The following is a 14,339-nucleotide window of genomic DNA, read 5'->3' on the forward strand; positions in this document are numbered from 1 at the left end:
TTACTGTTTCAACTCTCCTTCATTTTCAAAATAGCTAACATTACTTAATCCACAATGACATCTCATCTGTAAATTATGAATCCCCAATCACGTAGGTGAATGCAACCAATTACTGATGTGCAGTAAAAAATAAATGCTTCGATGGAAAACAAGTAACTGAAGTAACAGGTACTATCCCTGGGGCGGAAGGACTGGACTTAAGATGGTTTTGAGTCACAAGAAATCTACCCTTGCCGGTCTAGACCATAAATTCAATTGCCAATCTAGCATCAATATTGTTTCACCAAACTATATAACCAGCTATTAGAGGACCTGTTTCAGCTTATAAATTAAGAGCAATAACTCTTCCAAATCCACATAAACAACAAAACTTATCAAATATGTTTTTATAATAACCAGACAAAGTTATTTCTATTATTTACTGGTAATAGGGATCAAACATGACATACTGGCAGACCCTTAATTCATTGCAAATTTCTGGGTCCATGAGCGGGCAGTGCTCTCATATTTGGCCCTATCAGTCTTGTACATGTGAGCAATCTCAGGCACCAGAGGGTCATCAGGGTTTGGATCTGTAAGAAGCGAGCATATTGACAGAAGAACCTACATAACAGACAGTTACAGCTTATTAAAATGTTTCAACGCACAAGAATCACAAAGGAATGAATGAAAAATATAACAATATATATGGCTGTTAGGATTGGAATAATGTTCATGATGGAAGTGCTGTCTGTTTATGATTCACACAGATTTCACAACAGGCACTACATTAAGTGTATTACCTTGGAGATGGTAAGGGCAGGGCTCCACTGCTCCTTGAGAATGTCAAGGCAGATGCTTCCGTTGCTGTTGATGTTAGGATGGAAAACCTTTGTTCTGAAGGAAACCTTTATAGGGGTAATTAAGACAATCAGGTAAAATAGAACCACCTACTTTTTCCGCCTTAGTAGAATCTAAGCTCTTTAGAGGTCATACAATGATTTAAAAAATATAAAACTCATGCAACTTCAGAAAACAAAGTCAGCCAGAAATAGCAGGTAATAAACTTTTTTTAAGTAACAAAAGCACAGGCACATAGATGACATAAACAAGTTCACCAATGTAAACAAAAAGCATGCTAATACATGTTTAAGACATTCATTTAAATTCTTGGTGGACCAATTTTACAGAAACAAAAACCAAAAGTGGGTCAAAATATGGACACCATTATAAGATCCATTTTTTAGCGTACTAATTAGTTGCCTAATACTCCAAGCATTACTCTTTTTTCCCTATATTCTCGGTTTGTTAAAGCTGCTAACTCATAAATGGTTTAAACCTCTCTGATATGATTCTAACACAGTATTTAGCATTAGGTTTTAGGATTTAGGGTTTAAAGTAACAACCACCAGCCATCCACACCAAAATTATGATAATGTTTCAATCATATATACCATAAAACTGATTTGATTAACAAGAGAAGAAGAGAAAAATCTCCCAGTATTCAATGACATGTGCACATGTGCACGAGAAATTTCTTGATAGGCAGTCAAGCAGACGCATACATAGTTGGATGAAATAACTTCCCTTTGTTTTTTTGTTACCTTGGGTGGCTTGAACGGATAGTCAGGGGGGAAGTGAATGGCAACAAGAAAGACTCCTCCAGCAAAAGGACTGTCTGCTGGGCCCATGATTGTTGCTTGCCAGTGGAACATGTCATCGGCAACAGGGCCTGTACAAATGCAGCATTATTTTTTTAAAAAATTATCAAATTAATTATCATAAAAATGTACAATCAGACCGCTTTTGCTCTAGATAGCGGCCATTGTCAGGATATATTAATCAAAACCCCATCTGTATCTAAACACAATAACCAGTTGCCCCCTTCATGAATAAAACAGATTACTGCTGACAGCTTGTAGTATTATTATTTGCAACTTTAGACTTACATCCCCTATCTTGGCTTAACAACGATTTTCAATTCAACAATGAAGAATAAAATATAATGGGTGAAGCAATAAATAACAATGAATCACTGGGTTTCATTGATTCCACCAAATTCATCATTGACTGAAAAGAAACCAAATTGAATGAGTAGAGAAAACAAGGAAACCAACCGGCACTGCATGATGCAGGAGGGTCCTTCTGCAGATCCTTCAACTCCTTGTTAATCCGCTTTGAAGCCATTCAAAAACACCCTCAAGTCTCAAACAAACAATAGGATGAGAAACTGCAGCAAAATCAATTTGAAAGTAATTAAAAAAATGTAAAAAATCTAAATCTAAATTAAGAGTAACAGAAAATTCCTTTTTATTAAGACATTATTTTAATAGTCAACCAAGTCAACAAGAACTATTACAAAAATTTCCATTTTATATATAAAAGGAAAACTCAAAGGGCGAAAGCAAAGGGCTGAGCAAGGGCACACATATTTTTGAAATATAAAAAATTGATAAAACAAGAGATTAAATTAATATATATCTATATATTTGTTAATTGTTAAACATAAAAACAAAAGAGAGACGTAAACTTCGATCCATCACCATTCACTAATAACATAATCAGATTAAAGTTATTGGGAATAAAAAATGATACAAATACTAGTAAATCAAAACATCAAAACAAATATAAAAGGAAAAATCTGACATAAAAAAAGGAATCAAATTTGTTAATTGCTGTGAAAAATGCATCGGAGAAAGAGTTATCGATGAAAAAGAAAAAAGGGAGAGAAGAGAGGTACCGTAGGCGTTGGGGTTTGGCAATCGGGAATGAGTCGATTAGGCTATGGAGAGAAAAAAAAAAAATTATTAGTGAACAAAGTTGGGGCTTTAGATTTGGCATTCTAATGTATTTTGTACAAACAGTCGTTGGTGGAGGTGATTCTCTGCCACGCGGCCTTTTTGCTGGGCGCCTTCTCATTGGCTCATCCTTTTCTTTCCAAGTTTCATTTAGATTTTTTATTAATTAAAAATAATCAATTCCAAATCAAATATTAACTGAAAAAAACCTTTATATAAAAACATTAAAAGGCATATATATTTCCAACCAAGTAAAGTAAAAAAAGGTCCACTAATATCTTAATTACCATGTGAAGTCTCTTTTTTTTCCTAATCAACGATGGTGTGCTTTCTTTTTTTTAAGAGTAGGGATATATATATATATATATTGATTAAAACGTGTTTATATTAGAATTTTTAAAAGTTAAAATTATAATAAATTATTATTAAATAATAATCAATAAATAATTGACTAACAAATTAAAATATAAAAATAAATAATTAAAATAAAAAATACAAAAACCGATTAACTCCTACACGGAGAATGTGAAGAATTAAGAGTAGAACGTAAAATTGTCAAGAGTCAAACAATGACTAGATGCACGAGTCATGAAGTGGTCCCGACTTGTTTCGACTTTTCAATATGAATATCATACGATAGAAGTTTAAATCTTCATTGTAAACAAAATAGTATGAAATAAGATGAAGGAGAGATTGTATCACAATCATGCTTCTTAACCATTAATACTATGCAAGTTTGTCTTGAGTACAGACAACCAGATAGGATTTTCAAATGCAACACCATTCCTTTAATTGAACCCAAATTTCAGTCTCAAATAACAATTAATATACCCAAACACTCATCTTTCAAAGAGTAAAAGCAGCAGCCAAGCAATTGCAAAGGCACACATCACCCCCCATTTACTTACAAACAAAGAATGCCTTTAATAACATAACATATGCTACAATTCATACTATTATTATAATATAATACTTTAGTAATACCATCTTAAAACTCCCAACTACAATTTCATAAGAGATACAAAAAACACCTTCTCTATCCCACCAACCATCCCTTAACTAACTTCCCCTCTCATCAAAACTCTCATTATAGTCCTCTCTCTCTCTCTCTCTCTATATATATATATATATATATATATATATATTATTGACCTAGTAACCAAACTTATCCTCACACCAATTCTGTCACTGTTCCATTCCCTCACCATCTAATCCTACCATTCAACCTCTTCCAAACACAAAGATAAACACACTTCATACAGAAACAACTTAGAAGAACTAAACCGGCAAACAACTCTGCCAGTGCCCCGACTGCAGTTGGAAGGCATTCGCTCACACAGCAACACCTGCAATGTCAGGTGAACTGCTGCTTATGGCAGACACTAAGACACAAAAACCCCACATGGAGGGATCTTTTACCCCCTAGTCTTTGCTCGCTTCATTCCAAGGCTGTTCTGGAAGGGGGATACAGAACCTGACATGGAAGAACCTTCCTCACGAAGTGTACCATTCAGCATTGCCAGCTCTCGCAGCTGTTGTTTCTTATAGAAATCCTGGGATTCATCCTATTTTTCCAAAAAAATGAAAAAAAAGAAAATTTGATGATACCTGATAAACACATAATATAATTATCACATGAGAAGGAAATTTTACTCACAATAGGCTTGAGCAAATCTTCAAGTATCTCACGTGCTTGCATTAGGCGAGCATCAACTATTTCAACAGGTAATTCTGCCTCAACCAGGATATGAAGAGGTTCATTCAGATGTTCATAGCCAGGTTTTCCTCTCATCATTTCTTCCTTGAAAATTTTAAAAGACAACATTACTACATTTATATCCACATAAAGAGCAACAGAGAATTTAGTAATCACCAAAAAATTACAGAAAATTCAAGATCAGGTAGGCCGCTTCTTTAGAATTAAACCTGACCTAATTCATTGAAGCTAACCATATCGGGAACTCCTAAAAAGTTTAGGGCTGCATTTTTCATAGGTTTCACTTTCATCAAAATTTTTTGACCATGATAACGGATTTTCCAAACTGGTTTAATGAGCAATAACTAATTACAAACATGCAAAGAAAAAGACTCATTACCCTAGCTGGATCCTTAATACTGCCCCGCCCTCTTATCAGGACACGGCACTCTGTATTTGCTTCCACACGCTTAAGAGAGTTGCCCCTAGGACCAAGGAGGCGGCCAACAAAATTATACTGCAACATTAAATTATCTTAGATGCTGAAAAAGAAATTTTCTAAAATCACTGTTAGGACAGGAGTTCATTCGTACATTAGGATAATTCTCAACAGGAATATCCACTCTGATTGTTCTCTTGACAATAAGACCAGAGGAGCTACCTTGAGAACTCAGCCAGTTCTGTGCCGAAGAGGACTGTAGAAAACCTGACATCTGCACCATAGCATTCCAGGTTTTGTTTAAAAAAAAAAAAAAACCCATAGCAACAGATTAATGCAAATGTCTTCCATCATATCGCACAGATAAGATAACAGAACAAAAGACCCATTCTTTTGACAACAACCAAACATTCCCCAAAGACATTTCAAGACAAGTGCCTTGAACAGATCAAAAGATTCGTTCTGACAGAGAAGATCCATAGAAGAGTAAACAGAAATTCAAGCACTAACAAGCCCCAAAACATTACTATATGATTGTCCAGATTAATCTGGCCACTCCTAACACACTCAACCATCAAGTTATTGGGATCAGATGAGACTATATAAGCAGCTTCTATGACAGAATGGTAAGCTAGTATTTCCACAAATAAAAAGAAGGAAACTGGAATCATGAAAAGAACTTTCAACGGGGAGGGACATAAAAGGTTTAGTTATTGAAGTCAGCACTAAAGTACGCAGTTCAGAGAATAGCCCTCTTATCAGAACTCCTAATATGCAATGCCTCACACTTGATCAACATTTCAGGCTTCCATCCTAACAGAAACCACAGTTTAACACCAATATAAGATTATGGCAAACTGTCATCCCCTGAATAACTGATTTTATCTTGACAATAATAAAGACCAGAGAAAACACTGAATTATATTATTAGAAGCAACAGTCCAAATCCTTCCAAAAAATAAAAGAAGCAACAGTCCAAAGCATTTTCTAAGATAAAACTATTTTTCAGGACTTCTTATATTAGCCTTAGCCTGCCTGTCATAAGAGAAACGATAATACAAGCTACAAGTCAAATAAAAGTTAGATTAGCATGAAATGTAGTAAAATACTAAGTCAGCAGTACCTCTAAAAGCAGTAAAACTAGATGGTAAAGGTTATGTTAATAGTTAGTATCCATACTTCTGATTGAAACCGTGATGCCCATCCATTCATATCAGCTCCTCCATTTGAAAACATTCCTCCAGAAGCCAGGGGGCTAGCTTGTTCAAGACCACTTTGACCTAAAACTGATGCATTCCCCAACAGTGTAGTTACACACAAAATTTCTGCTTCAAAAATGTCATTTTCAAGAATAAGATGTACCAGTTAGCATTTGTTAAGAAATCAGTTAGCAGTCATCACAAAGTGGAGAGACTACACGATTGTTAATTTAGTCAGTTATATCAACTCTTCCTTAATAAAATAAACTACTCTTCCAGTTGAATGCAACCTGGAAAGAAATGAAAAGAAAGATGTAATAAAATTCTATTTTGGTTTATTTACATATCAATAACAAACATTCTTACATAAATTATAACACAATTATTTGACTGACTAATCTTGCACAACCATGGATGCATCAAATCAACTGTTAGAATCTGAAATCATATGCGTGAAGAGAAAAAAAATCACAGGAAGCATGAAAATAATTACTATTTAATTGCACTGCCACCAAAACTTAGCACATTGTTGCATAACAGTTTTGTACAATGAACTGATGAAAGAGAAAACAAAAAACCACCTCTTTTGGCTAGAAGTTGGCAAATAAGATCTCTCACAAGTCACAACTAACCTGAAAGAACTAAATCTTACAGGCAAGTCCACCAAGATTTCTCAATTCTTTGGGAGACCTTGGGATCTGTGATATAATGGTGCTAAAATGGACTATTAATGCTGTTATTTCAGTAAATTTAAAATATCTTTAGTCCTCTCGCATTTGGAAGTTTAGAAACATACCAACCTTGACACATTACAAATTATGTTTAAACCCACCACAGGCTGCTCCCCAAGATGAATACCTGTGGACCAACTAGCTTTCCTCTTTAACTCTTTCTTCATATCTATACCTTCCTTCATCACTGTTAGTGAGATTCAGAAACCTCTTTTTTCTGCCTCTTAATTCTTTCTTCTTTATCCTTCCCTTCCATTGCTTCCTTAGGTATATCTATCTATCCAGTGTGACATAGAAGAGCTATCAAGGTTCATTTAAAATGTACGATTCATCCTGTGGATTTTTGGAACTAATTTAGAACCATAGTTTCTGCTGTATCATTATTGCTCTACCAAAAAAGTTTTGAAAATGTGAGCAAGCCTTCCATTGAGGACTTTAAATTGCAGGCAGTCCAGCCTCAATCATGATTCCAGTGAGTCTTAGTAATTGCAAGTTCTAACCATAAAATATATTGACACAAGACTAATGTTTCCATTCACAAGATTTAGTAAACGGATTAGCTCTAGCTATGAAGCTTTTAACAGGAAATTTAGTAATAAAGTTAGTATTAGTGGGTTGATCCCTAATTAGCATTTCTAGTCAGTTACTTTTCAAGTTAACATTTAGCTTCAAGTTGTTGTGCTAATGACAATAAAGAGGGAGGGAGATATTGTTCAGCATGATCATTTGACAAGAAAGAAGATTGTTGCTTTGAAAAACTCACCCTGGTTCAACAACCTATAGGTATGAGGGAGCACTGGCATAAATGGACTAAGCTTGTGACGCTCTGCCAGTAACGCCGAGAGATATCTGCAAAAAGGAAAATGGAAACCATCAGCCAATTGTGGACCAACACATTTAAACAAAAGAAACATCTTCAACTACTGTGGAACGAGATGTTAAAGTTCAGCGGAAACAGAGTCACTAATGAGAGGTACCCACAATCCCTAGTTATTTAGCTTCGATTTAATACAACCAATTCGAGATTACTACTTAAACCTATGAAAGCTTCAACGACTCGTAAATCTGAACTGATCTGTGAGTATAATCATAACATCATCAGAAATTCAGAACGAAAAGCATAATCAGCTCAATAACGAATCGATCGAGCTCTAGATCGTGGAAATTGCAACAGAGTGAACTAAGAAAACAAGTTTAACACTAAGCAAAGCAATTATAAGCGAAAGAGAAAGATTAGTACAGGAACTGCAAAGAAGAAAGAGATAAGGAATATCCAGCAGGATGGAAAGGGAAAGACGAGTGTAAAACCGAAGATCGCAAGGTGTTTGATTAAAATGAACGTAACAAGGGTGAAAAAGAAGAGCATACTTGTCTTGGTCGAGAAAGGCGGCGGCGGAGCGGAGACCAGAGAGGTGGGGAGATTGAGGGGCGGAAGGCGAGGGAGAGTAGGCCATATATTTGCCTCCGCCAACGCCCGATGAAGTCATGAGTAGTAGAGAAGGGTGCGCTCAGGAAGCGTTGGTGGTTATTGTATATATTATTTTTCTTTCGTTCTGTCTTTATTTTTTATTATTTTTTTGTATGTAAAGAAAAAGTACAACCGGTAATCATATAATGATACATGAAATACATTGAGATCAATTAATAAAATAATTAATTACTGAATGGTGAATTAAAAAAAAAAAAGGTAAAAATAAAAAATTTATTAATTCAATAATTAAATTATAAAATAAAAAATTTATTATAAAAATTTTAATATTAAATTAACAAGCGTTTACAAGCAAAGCCTCAAGTGGTAACATCATATCTATAGAAAAAAGAGGGATTCTGCTACAAGAAGAAGACATTGAGAGATGGAGGAGAAAATACCCATGAAGAATCTGCATAGCAGAGAGTATCAAGGTCACAAGAAGAAGGTATCTTTTTTTTTTCTTTTCCTCTCCCTCTCATGATTCTATATTTTTGTTATCATAGTGAAGTGAATTGATTTCTTGTTTCAAAGGTGCATTCGGTGGCCTGGAATTGCACGGGCACCAAGCTTGCTTCCGGTTCTGTCGATCAAACCGCTCGAGTTTGGCATATTGAGCCTCACGGTCATGTAAGCCCGTTTCCTTTTTCCTAATTTTCTGGATGAAACCCCTTTCTCTCTATGTTTCTCCCCTGGGTAGTTTTTCATTTCTCTAGGAAAGAAAGAATTCTTTGGGTGAATTGCATGAGCCCATTTACCATAACTCTAATCTACAGAACTTTTCTTTGCGTATGTTAAGTAATGGTTTGAATTGGGAGTGGATTCGATTCGAGGTTAGGCTTCGTTCTGATGGGTATCTTTTTTCTATTTTTTTTTTTAATTTATCTTAGGATACACTAATATGGGCATCTTAAATGTCTCAATTTTATTGCATCTTCACCAAAGGCACGTTTGCTTTCACAAAATTTATCTGAAATCAATTTGGATTGTTTACCTTATATTGGGATGTTTCTGGTTGTTGTTTGCAGTAACTTCACGTTTTTTTATTCACTAACCTTAATAATGCAATTAATATCTTGGATGTTAGAATTTGTTATTGTTATTTTGTGGTGTCTGGTGCAGGGTAAGGCTAAAGATATTGAATTGAAGGGTCACACTGATAGTGTGGATCAACTATGTTGGGACCCTAAACATGCTGATCTCATAGCAACTGCATCTGGCGATAAAACTGTTTGTTTGTGGGATGCTCGCAGTAAGTGAATGCTCTTTTGCATTATTGTTTAGAAGACTGAAGAGCAAAGTTAAAGACAACTATATTTTACACAGCTCAGCTGCAATTCTTATATTGAAATATTAAGAACACTTCATTGATTCTGAATGAAAGCTGCTTAGTGGAGGCTAGCTAAATAAATATTTATGATATCACTTAGTTGCTTAGCTGTTTACCTTGCTTCGGGTTTTGAAGGTGGAAAGTGCTCTCAGCAAGCAGAACTTAGTGGGGAGAATATAAACATCACCTATAAACCTGATGGGACACACATAGCTGTTGGTAATAGGGTATGTCCTACCGTCTTATCACTTATCTCACTTGGAGCACTTTAGCACATCTGTGACCTGGAACTTTTTACGTGTATTTGATTCTGAGTAGCAATAGAGCACTTTCTGTTGCATTGTTTCATCATGTTAATAAATTATTTTTATCATTGATCTTACTCTCTGTAATTTTACCATAGGATGATGAATTAACAATACTGGATGTTCGAAAATTTAAGCCAATTCATAGACGCAAGTTCAATTATGAGGTATTGTTGAGTTTAACTTTTTGGACCTAATGGCTGCCTTGCAAATTCAGTGGTTGAGTCATGCACTTCTTTTTCCAGGTAAATGAAATTGCTTGGAACATGACAGGAGAAATGTTCTTTTTGACAACTGGAAATGGTTAGAACAATTTCTGAGTTAGCAATTATGCTTCTCTCTTTGATTCAAAAATTGTTTATTATTACTCCTTAAATTATATGATGTTTATGTTCTATATGTTGATTTTTCTTCTCAGGTACTGTTGAAGTACTTGCATACCCATTACTTAGACCAGTTGACACCCTCATGGCTCACACAGCTGGATGCTACTGCATTGCAATTGACCCAACAGGAAGGTTTGGTTTCAATCTTCTTGGTTTCTAAGCTTTGTTTCATCTTTGACATTGTTGATTGCCCACCCTCATATCCATATGCATGTATCATGTAAGGGCAACTCTGGATCTATGTACTAGAATTTATCTCTTTGATATTTATATATTTGTCACAACTTTAATACATTTAAGGTCATATATATGTTCTTTTAATATGAGGTATTTGTGTTCGATGAGATTTCTTTTCACGGAGAGGATAAATGTTTCCAATAAATCTATTACTCATTTGTGGTAGATATTTTGCTGTTGGAAGTGCTGATTCCTTGGTCAGCCTTTGGGATATATCAGATATGCTTTGCGTGCGAACATTTACAAAGCTTGAGTAAGTTTTACTTGAATTCATAATTTCATAGTGTAGTTCCTTGATCTGACATATCTGTCCTTTTATGTATTTGAGGTTGAGACTTTAATCATATTTGTCATTTGCATGAAATGACCATTTGTGTTCCATAAGGTGGCCTGTCCGCACAATAAGCTTCAATTACACGGGAGACTATATTGCTTCTGCCAGTGAAGACTTATTTATTGATATAGTATGTATTGGTTGCTTTTCTTCTTTTGTGTAGGATGCATGTTTCTGTATTGTATTCATGTTTCTGCTGTTGTCTGAAACAGTCTAACGTTCACACTGGACGAACTGTGCATCAAATTCCTTGTCGAGCTGCCATGAATAGTGTGGAATGGAATCCAAAATACAATTTACTTGCTTATGCTGGAGATGACAAGAACAAATATTCAGCTGATGAAGGTGTATTTCGGATATTTGGCTTCGAAAGCAGTTAATGAAGCAGTTCTAGTTCTAGTTGGGTATTCATTTTCTCTGCAAAACCAACTGTTCTAAACTTATGCATTTGTGAATTTAGGTTGTAACACTTGATTATGGTTTTATACATTTATTCACTGAACGAATTTGCATTTCCATATTGTTTCTTTTCGTATCGCACATGGTCAATGCATTAATTAAAAGGGGGAATTACAAAAAAGGGGTGGTATAATACATATTTATTGGTTGCCAAAGAACAAATTGTGCAGAGAAATGATATAAAGACAAATATGGAACTTGGAAGGGATGGGATGGAAATGCACTACAATTTGATGAAAATTGAAAACTGATTTTTTTTTTTTTTAAGTTTGACTTGAATAGAATAACTTCTTGTACTGCTAAAATTGAGCACACTAGTTGTATTGACAACAACAAAGATCTCAAAATCATCTTAGGAAATATGATACAAGATCTCAGACAGACGGTATAGAATGTTACAACATCTTCTAAATGGGAGGAATCGCATTTCAACGTATGTATCTTCTCAGATTCAATTGCGCCGCTACAAAGCACTCAATAAAACCTGTCCTGGAACAACTCGTGTGTTTATCTGCTACTAGTAATGGAGTTCATAGCTCCAAAAGCTTGTCTAGTCATTATCGGACCAAGATGCTTCTTCATCCCCAACGAAAACGTCTAATGGGATTCGGCTGTGAGCATCTATCCATATCGTAATTCTCCAATGAAAGCCAAGATAGTTCGTTCTCCAATAAAGAACTGAGTTGGAATCAGAACCCATCAAAGCCTCCATTTGGTATTGAAATTTCTGTCATGGATTGGCGGTGCAATTTACCTTAACTCATGTTGATCAATCATAGATTATTGATGATTCTTCTCTGTTGCAATCTTAAACTAAACAACCTGCAAAGGTCGTTCCCGTTAAAATGTAGTAGAAATTATCAGAAGTTAACACAAGAATCAATTGACATTTTTGTTTTATACTTGATTTGAATGATTGAATCTAAACGGTAAAGTATGCTCACATTACCTTCAATTTCCAAGTGTATCTTGTGAAGGTGGACCCTTTGCCATGATATATATTAAAATCCACAGAAAATGAACTTGCAGGCTGGGCAAACCAAACCTGAGAAGCAAACAAGACAGATAGTAATCAGGTAGTGAGAGCACCATGTTAGAGGTTTCCATTTCATTTCAACGCTGGAGCTCTTCATCCTCCTCCCAATGTGAGGTTCCTTGGACAAATCAAAGCTTGCCCCTTTCATCCTCAGTTCTTGAATGCATCTTGTAAGTGCCCGCTTATCATTTCTCTCTCTCTCTGCAACTGCCTCCAAACTTTCTGGTACCAGCGAAGCTTAAGCTGAACCAGAAACACTAACACAAGCGAAGTTGAGACTGAAACAATGGATGGCACCCACCATTTCTTGCAAGTGTAGTGCTTAACAGAAGATGAAAACAAGATGTTGAAGAAAAACCCATTAAAGATAAAAAAGAAACAACACAATTGAAAGATCTCTTTATTGATACGGTCCATTCTAGATTCTTTAAGAGCAATTCTGATTCCAATAAGATGTTCCTCTCTTTGCCACAGCTTGAGAAGCAAAAGATGGCCTGGACTCTTGAGATATCTCCATGGGTGGATGGTTTTGGATTGCTGTGATAGTTTTGAAAACACATGAGAGCTTCTGCTGATGCTGTTCATCTACTGGGTTTTCTACAATATGGTCAGCTTTCATTTCAGCCATGACTGAAAAATAAACAGTGCGGCAGGAAACAAGAAAATGATTGTATTAACAAGTTGAAAACAGGAGAGATTAGAATACCTTGGTGGGAAATGAAGGCAGAGAGGTTCAGAAATATAAATTGGATTGCAAAAAACGCCTGCCTGAGATTGCTAACGGTAATAATTGATATTCCAACGGTCAGATATTGCTTCCAAAATTCACAAGAGATCTCATATTGAACGGCAACTTTTGTTCTGTTTGGGCTTCCACATCCACTTGAAAGAAAATTAACCCTCTTAACTTTCAACCCAATGGCTATATATAAATAGTAATTTAAGGATCATTGAGAATTCAGATACGCATCTCTACAATGCATGGCTGCCCCCATCCGTTGCAGAAGAGACCAAGAAGGAGAAGGAATCCTTCTCTTGGGTTGTTTCTTCTGTCAAGGAGCTTTATCGATCCAATGACCTTTATTTAGGTGGAGAATAAGGAACCTAAAACAGGCAGGTTCACCGAGGACGCTCGCTCCTTCTCCACTTAGTGAGTCGATTTTCTTCAAGTCCTATCCCAACTGTTTGCTAGCAGGTATCGAGAATGTCCGTTGCCACTGAGCAGAATAGAGGTGAGAGATGTGTGGTGGACCGTGGCGGAGCCATTGTCGTGGTGATCTCAACCATGAGGTGAGAGAAGGGCTTGTGGGTGACAGGATCAATACCCATGCCTGAAAGCTTCTTCTTCCGCTTGGTGTTCTAGTGATTTTGAACGTCATTGTCAGTGCGGCCAGGTAGCTTAGCTGCAGCCAATGACTAGGTGTAATGTGAATTGGTAGACTGAAATATGAATAAACAGAAAGTCTAATAGGCTTTATCTGGAACAAGGCATTCTAGTAGTTGAGAATGAGCATTATGCAGTGCATCAGAAATAAAAAGGCTAACAATAAGGTTATAGTCTTGGCAACAAACAGGGAAAAAATGAATAGAATAAGCAATGAACGAACTGCCTCACTCTTGTCCTAGCCAATACTTGATTAACTAGAAATAAAGAAAAGGACGTGAGATTTGTTTGGGGTACTTTTTCTAATTTGATGGATGGTTTTACTAAGAAAAGAAATGGTGAGTGGTTTATTATTTATATAAGAATCATTTTTCTTTGTTGCAATATCATTTTGTGTGAAATTTATGTGATTGGCTCAGTGTCTTGTAGAAAATCAAAATTAATTGGAACACCACACCTTACACAATCTGTTTTTCAAATAGGAAGGAAAACAAGGCTTAAAGCTTCCAATATATAAAATGTGGGAATTGGGCAGGTGAAGGTGAGTTTGGGTCCAAA

The 14,339-nt window shown here is 35.7% G+C and overlaps 3 protein-coding genes and 1 pseudogene across 4 annotated transcripts; 1 reads left to right on the plus strand and 3 right to left on the minus strand.

The window, feature by feature from the left end:
- Nucleotides 1-293: 293 nt before the first annotated feature.
- Nucleotides 294-2,858, minus strand: LOC111301510 (ubiquitin-conjugating enzyme E2-17 kDa-like). The gene is made up of 5 exons (XM_022897234.2): nucleotides 2,720-2,858; nucleotides 2,097-2,209; nucleotides 1,584-1,711; nucleotides 783-887; nucleotides 294-603 (listed from the first exon to the last, which is right to left on the minus strand). The coding sequence occupies exons 2-5, from the start codon at nucleotides 2,164-2,166 to the stop codon at nucleotides 460-462; spliced, it is 447 nt and encodes a 148-aa protein (XP_022752969.1). The 5' UTR covers nucleotides 2,167-2,209; nucleotides 2,720-2,858; the 3' UTR covers nucleotides 294-459.
- Nucleotides 2,859-3,542: 684 nt separating this feature from the next.
- On the minus strand, nucleotides 3,543-8,413 carry LOC111301511 (KH domain-containing protein At5g56140-like). The gene is made up of 7 exons (XM_022897236.2): nucleotides 8,211-8,413; nucleotides 7,606-7,691; nucleotides 6,092-6,237; nucleotides 5,067-5,186; nucleotides 4,874-4,990; nucleotides 4,435-4,578; nucleotides 3,543-4,342 (listed from the first exon to the last, which is right to left on the minus strand). Exons 1-7 carry the CDS (start codon nucleotides 8,327-8,329, stop codon nucleotides 4,193-4,195), a joined length of 882 nt encoding a protein of 293 aa, XP_022752971.2. The 5' UTR covers nucleotides 8,330-8,413; the 3' UTR covers nucleotides 3,543-4,192.
- Nucleotides 8,414-8,600: 187 nt separating this feature from the next.
- TEX1 (Transducin/WD40 repeat-like superfamily protein) lies at nucleotides 8,601-11,420 on the plus strand. Its single transcript, XM_022897239.2, has 10 exons — nucleotides 8,601-8,758; nucleotides 8,845-8,940; nucleotides 9,433-9,562; nucleotides 9,776-9,867; nucleotides 10,044-10,112; nucleotides 10,191-10,248; nucleotides 10,364-10,463; nucleotides 10,735-10,821; nucleotides 10,954-11,032; nucleotides 11,115-11,420. The coding sequence occupies exons 1-10, from the start codon at nucleotides 8,696-8,698 to the stop codon at nucleotides 11,280-11,282; spliced, it is 942 nt and encodes a 313-aa protein (XP_022752974.1). The 5' UTR covers nucleotides 8,601-8,695; the 3' UTR covers nucleotides 11,283-11,420.
- Nucleotides 11,421-11,635: 215 nt separating this feature from the next.
- LOC111301513 (uncharacterized) lies at nucleotides 11,636-14,328 on the minus strand (annotated as a pseudogene). Its single transcript, XR_016328024.1, has 2 exons — nucleotides 12,311-14,328; nucleotides 11,636-12,183 (listed from the first exon to the last, which is right to left on the minus strand). The product of XR_016328024.1 is annotated as an uncharacterized LOC111301513 (transcript).
- Between the last annotated feature and the right edge of the window lie 11 nt (nucleotides 14,329-14,339).

The sequence above is a fragment of the Durio zibethinus genome, chromosome 15 (genome assembly GCF_047325235.1).
Source record: "Durio zibethinus cultivar Kanyao isolate XHJ-2024 chromosome 15, ASM4732523v1, whole genome shotgun sequence".
In the NCBI taxonomy this organism is placed as follows: Eukaryota; Viridiplantae; Streptophyta; class Magnoliopsida; order Malvales; family Malvaceae; genus Durio; species Durio zibethinus.